Source organism: Setaria italica, chromosome VII (genome assembly GCF_000263155.2).
Source record: "Setaria italica strain Yugu1 chromosome VII, Setaria_italica_v2.0, whole genome shotgun sequence".
Classification (NCBI taxonomy): domain Eukaryota; kingdom Viridiplantae; phylum Streptophyta; class Magnoliopsida; order Poales; family Poaceae; genus Setaria; species Setaria italica.
In genome coordinates this window covers 3,973,593-3,980,077 of record NC_028456.1, presented here as the reverse complement: position 1 = coordinate 3,980,077, position 6,485 = coordinate 3,973,593, and the positions used below count along the sequence as shown (strand labels likewise).

Below are 6,485 nucleotides of genomic sequence, written 5' to 3'. Positions count from 1 at the left end.
TGGACGACATCCCATTCATCTTTATTCTTCCTCCAACCCCAAGCAAAGACCTGTGCTTTCCATGTGGAGGTCCTGAGATGGCCTAGATCCATGGAGCTCTGTTTTCTTCCTCTATAGGGAAAGCAACGCATATGTTCTTTTCTGAAATCCACACCCACAGCTACTACCTGAAGCCCGAGCAACTAACCAATAGAAGAGTTCATTGCACACCAGCAAATTGCTTGCCTTGACGGTTAATTTTCTGTACTTCTCCCTGGCCACAACAAATTTTCACCTGGAGAGAGTTTCTTGGGTTTTCTCCAAACAGAACACCTTGCAGCTACCTTGCCAAATCCCAAGAGGTACGTTTTTACTATCAATTACTAGATGCACCTTTAGTCTAATCTGTCAAGAATAGCTACACTGATTAGCATATGTGTTCTTGTATGGCTAGAATTTTTATTCGGTGCTAGTGGAGGTTCATCTGGAGGTGCAGAGATGGGTTAGATTTCTGGAGCTTCTTTCGTTAATTTCGGGGTCCTTCCTACACAGACAAATTCACCATGCGTGAACTGAAGGTACCTCCTTTTCCGCTCCATGCAGTTACTTGTACTATATCAGCGATATGTGAAAATGCTCAAATGTACGAGTCAAGAATGTTGGTGCTATACTTAAATAAAATAGGAAAACCGGTTACAAATTTTTTATTTTAACCGGAAGAATTTCCCATCGATATGGCTGCCCACGGAATTAGGATCCATTGACATAACTGAAATTCATGAAGTATATCGTTAGCTGTAGAAATCATCAGGGCATGTACCTACTATATGCAAACAAATTTTATATTACCAAACCCGAGATGCTCCACATTGTGGATCAGGTCTTCCGAGGTCACCAATTATTTGCGAGGCACAATCTCCATAGGAAGGGCCATCAATTTGTTGTTCCCGCGAAATGCTACGCTTTAGTTGCCTGTGTTTCTCTTCTCTGCACGGCTATTTACACTGGTAGAAAACTGAGCATTAGTCCCGGTTGGTAAGGGTCATATCTCTCGGATATCCATCCGGGATAAACCAACCGGGACAAAAGGGGGGGTCTTTAGTCCCGGGTATTTTAACCGGGAGTAAAGGACCCCCTTTAGTCCCGGCTCAATTCCAACCGGGACTAAATTGCGCTTGCATGGCACTGGTGACGCCTGAATTTTTCATGCATGCATCACGTATACGTATAGTAGCACCGCGGCCTTTTTAATTTGTTAACCTTGTAGTTGAGATTTTTTTAGAATGAATTAAATCAACTAGTATTTAAACGAATGGGATTTGTAATTATACAACTACTATATATATACACAATCCTTATACACAATTCATATACACAATTCAACTAGCTTAATTAGTACAAATCGATCATATATACAAATAAATCAAAGTATCTTCCTACGATCTTCCCGTCGTGGTGTTGCTGAGAGGAGTGTCTAATTGTCGTCCATCGTAATAAAATTCTCCTCTTGGATTTACCACCTCGTCCATTATGAATCCAATGAGACCTTCACATATTGCCGCTACTCTTTCTTCCTTCAAGAGTCCTTGTTGAATATTTAACATCTATAATTTGGAAATTTGTGAATGTTACATGAACAAATACATATAAGGAGCTAGAAAATAATTAACTAGTAATATATTTATTTTACGTACTTTAAAGTTGTGCGGCGTCATCTTCGGTCCCTTGGGTCCCAAAAAACTGTGCATGTGCTCACAGATGTAGTAGCCACATAGGTTATTCCCGGGTTCCTGTCTTAAGCACTTCAGTGCGGAAAAAAATAAGTTATGAAATATTCGTGTTATACAATGTAATAAATTTGCAGACTTCATACGTACCGGGAAGTCTGTGTTCCATGTAAGATTTTCTTTGAATGGACCTTTGTGTGTCCTTATGAATTGTTTCCATGCGCTGCAGATTAGAATAATGAATGACATAGTGTAACAGGGATAAAATTTAGGAAATAAATTTTTGCATAGAGATCAAGGTCCAGAATTATTACAAGCCTAGCATGTCTTGCAATTCTTGGTAGTCCACCGGATCTTTCCGTAACGAATCAAAGACAGTGACGTGGCTTCTTTCAGGCTCAATTATAATAAGGATCCAGTGGAAGCTGCGTGCATAAAATGTTCATGCATATTAGAGCTAACTAACATGTAGAGATAAGGAAAAAGACATCGAAAGTAGACGGTATACACACACTTACTTGAAGTTGTATGGAAGTAGTATGAAATCCTTGAATGTTTGTTTGTGTAGGAAATTGTATATTTCGGCAAAGGTTTTTTCCGGCGCTAATTGTATCTGTTGTTGGTTAACTACAGATGGATCCATGAAGCCTACATGTAGGTACGCCTCTCGGCGGCATGTCTGAATTAGCATCCTACATGAAATGGAAGATGAAGTTAGTACGGTGACGCACGCCAAAATTTACATGTAGAGATAATAAACGGACACTTACAGAATCCAAGCGCTGATCAGAGAGACGTCCAGGGCATCATGATGGTACACTTCGTATATATCCTTGAAGTCTAGCCACAGCACTTTCTCCCCTTCACCGTGAAAATCTATCAGTTTTACCTTCATGCCGATCATCTCCCTCGATTTGGCGGATGCCGTCATGTACCATTGATGGAATTCGTACATCTTTGTTGACAGCTTCCGTACCATTGCCAGCTTCACTAGAGGCTTGCCTAGCTCATAAGGCCATCTCGGCTCAGGGGGCGGTGCAGTTGGCGTCTCGACTTGCCCTATGCATTCATCAAGTCCCAGACCTGTTTCTTCCATGAACTTCAATATATTTTCTTGTTGATCCAAGGGCATTGCTTTTACCCGTTGAGCATCTTTCTTTGATAAATGGCTGAGGTCGGGGACTGAACCTTTGGAGGATGATTTTCCTTTTCTTTTATCCTTTTCATCAGCCTTTACTAGAGCCCGTTCATAGTTTGACAAGAGTGGTATCCTTTTCTTGGCTCCTTCCTCCATCCTGATAAAAAAGTTTAAATCCCGCCGACTTACTGGCGGTGGCTCCATCTCCCTTGCCTTTTTTAATTCGGCTTGTTTCTTGAACCACTCACTGGCCTCTCGTTGGATTTCTGCCCACTGTTCCGCATGAGACATTGCCTCAAAGCGTTCCTTGCGAGCCACTTCAGGGTCGACCTTTGTTTTCTTCTTTCGAGGCTGTCTTTGCTTGGGAGGCGGTGCTCGTGACTTCTTGAGTGGTGCTGCAGGTTCCTTCGAGGGGGCCGCTCTTGGTGCCGACGACGGTGATCGGGGAGGGGTGTTGTTATTGTCGTCGTCGCTCCCAGCACCAGGATGTGGTGGAGATGGAGACCTTGATATAGATGGAAGCGACGGTCCTGGAGCAGGAGATGCCGGTCTCGAGGTATGAGGAGAAGGTCGCTGCTCGGGATCTACGGGGAGCGGTCTTGAGGTCTGAGGAGATGGCTCCGTGCGGGAAATAATGATGTAGCGTTTCTTCCATAGAATGATCCCATGAAGCGCATCTGCCAATGTCTTTTTCTCGTCGCCTCCCGGGAAGTCGAGCTCTAGACCTTCATACTGGGCATCTACTATTTGCTCCACGCAGACGCTGGCGTAGCCTGTTGGAATGTCCATGCCATGACTGCTCTGCCCTGCCAGCGTTGGTAACGCACTCCCGTACGCTACCTGTACATATAGCAGAAGTAAACAAGTTGAACTCCGATCTCGAGGCCTGGATCAATTGACAAGATTGCATAAATATTATGTATAAGTATACCTTAATAGTGAGGTTGCCGACCGGTGCGTGCAGCTCACATGAGGTCCGTTGCGTGATGGCATCCACGGGGAACCGTTGCTCCTCCACGGGTAACCTGGGCGTCTGCGCATCGGGGACCCCTGTAGAAGCACAACTGCTCCCGAGGCGTTGAGAAGGGCTGGCGGTGTGAGGATTCGGCATTGCTCCAGATTGCGCCAACTCCGCAACTGCGTCGGCCACCCGCCGATTGATTTCATCCATCATTCGTTGTTCTAGCATCTGCCGCCAGCTCTCCTCCATCTGTTCCTTTCTTCGCTTCCGGCTTCTGTAAGAGGCGCTGTCGCCTCGGAAAGCGAACTTCCACGGAACCACCCCGAACCCCCGGCAACGTCCTGGGTGCTCTGGATTACCGAGGGCCAATGTGAGCTCATCATTTTCTCGGTCCACCCTCAACCTCCCAGCCTTGGAATCTTCAATGTTCTTCATGAGATGTTCGGCCTTCTCACGTATTCTGTCATTGAAAATCAGCGTCCCATCCTCTTGGCTTAGGGAGCCTCCATGAGCGTAGTACCAGTTCTTTGATCGTTCGGGCCATTCAATAGTTGCAGGTATGATTCCCCGTTCGATCAGATCTTGTTCCATCTTTCTCCACTTGGGAATTGCTGAGCCATACCCACCTCGCCCCAAATGATGGTGGTAGCCCTTCTGACTAGCATTTGCAACGTTGGTCGTGATCTTTTTCACACCTTCTTCACTCCTCTTGTATTCAACAAATGCATCCCAGTGGTCCCTCAACTTGGGCCACGCGTTGAAGTCTGGAGTTTTGCCCTTCTTGATGTAGTGGGTGTCCAGCATCTTCTTGAATGTCTGGAATTGAGTAGCCATTTTCTTAAGTGTCCACGCTTTGACATCCTTCTCCCTATAATCTTCGGGGAATGTGAAATGCCTCTTCACGTCTTCCCACAGCATATTCTTTTCTATCTCTGGAAGGGCGTACGGATTATCGCTTCTGCCCTTCCATTCTCTGATGCTGATAGGCACGTTGTCCCGGACGATTGCCCCGATTTGACTAACGTACTTCTTTGCGACTTTCTCGGGAGCAACCGGCCTGCCCTCATCTGTAACTTCGGTGATGACAAGCCTCCCTTCCATCACCTTTGTACGACCTCGGGTCTTCTGCCCTTGTGTCGATCCGGAGGGCTAACAGTTTAAGATTCGTTAATTAGTATGTACTAGTAGCGGTGGCGTGAAACAATACAAGAATGGTTGTATATACCTCGCCGGAACCTTCCGCCACGGCAAGTTGTTGCTGCGGCTGTTGCTCTTCATTCCCATCGGCAGACATGTTGAGGAACATGTCCGCCTGGGTGCCCTCTTCATCCGTGTATGATAGTGGAACGTTGTCGCCACTACCATCACCAGCGATTATCTGCTCCATGATATACCTTGCGGTCTCATCGTCTGCCATTTCAACTATTGCTGCAAACATACATGGAATCATACATGACAGTCATAGAAATCGTCTTAATACAAATTTGTATATAATCACAGTTCGGAATCATACATGTATATAATGAAATCATAAAATAACATGAATCGTACAAAGTTCGGAATGAATCGTACAAAGTCCGGAATCTTTATACAAATTTCTATGAATTTATACAAATTTCTATGAATTTATACAAATTTCTATGAATTTCTATGAATTTCTATGAATTTCTATGAATTTATACAAATTTCTACGAATTTCTATGAATTTCTACGAATTTCTATGAATTTCTATGAATTTCTATGAATTTCTATGAATTTATACAAATTTCTACAAATTTCTATGAATTTCTACAAATTTCTACGATTTTCTATGAATTTCTACGAATTTTGACGAATTTCTACGAATTTTGACGAATTTCTACGAATTTCTACGAATTTCTACGGCGGCGATAAGGGCGGCGGAGGCGGGACGGCGGCGGTCAGGGCGGCGGAGGCGGGACGGCGGCGGTCAGGGCGGCGGAGGCGGTTCACCGGAACCACGGGCGGTGCCTAAGCTACTACGTTGTGATGGGCGGCAGGACGGCGGCGATCACGGCGGCTACTCGGCGGCGATCACGACGGCTACAAGGCGACTCTCACGGTAGCTACTCGGCGGGACGGCGGCGGGACGGTAGTTAGCAACCTAACTACAAATCTAACTTAACAAACTAACTAGAAATCTAAAAATCTAACTTAACAAAATTAGAAATCTAAAAATCTAACTTAACAAAATTACAATTCCATCTAAAAAAAAACAAAATTAAAAATTAAAAGAAAACCCAGCTCTCCCGGCGCACCGGCCGGCGCGGCAGACCTCTCGCGCGCGGGGCGGCGGCCGGGGCGGCGGGACGGCGGCGGCCGGGGCGGCCTGACGGCGGCGGCCGGGGCGGCGTGACGGCGGGACGGCGGCGGCCGGGTGGCGTGCGGGACAGCGGCGGCCGGGGCGGCGACGAGGACGAAGACGACGACGGCGGGACGACGGCGGCCGAGGCGAAGACTACGACGGCGGCCGGCGAGGGGCGACGAGGGGCGACGAGGGGCGACGAGGATGGAGCCGGCGACGAGGGGCGATGCAGCCGGCGACGAGGTGGGCCGGGCCGGGGGCGGGGCCCGTCGACGGACGAGGAGGGGATCGAGGAGGGCCGGCCGGGGGACGACGACGCGCAATGCGGGACTTCGACGGCGCAATGGGGGACGACGA

At 47.0% G+C, this 6,485-nt stretch overlaps 1 protein-coding gene across 2 annotated transcripts in view; it reads left to right on the top strand.

The window, feature by feature from the left end:
• Positions 1 to 29: 29 nt before the first annotated feature.
• The window catches only part of LOC101779535, a 20,137-nt gene continuing 13,681 nt past the window's right edge, over positions 30 to 6,485 (top strand). Inside the window, exons 1-3 of one of the 2 annotated variants that reach the window (XM_022828002.1) lie at positions 327 to 341; positions 434 to 557; positions 2,340 to 2,364. Coding sequence is in view for 1 of the 2 variants with exons in the window: in XM_004975014.3 (XP_004975071.1) it covers positions 543 to 557 (15 nt within the window). In the remaining variant the exon portion in view is untranslated. Of the gene's footprint in view, positions 342 to 433; positions 558 to 2,339; positions 2,365 to 6,485 lie in introns of both variants that reach the window. The other variant, XM_004975014.3, reaches the window with a different exon arrangement.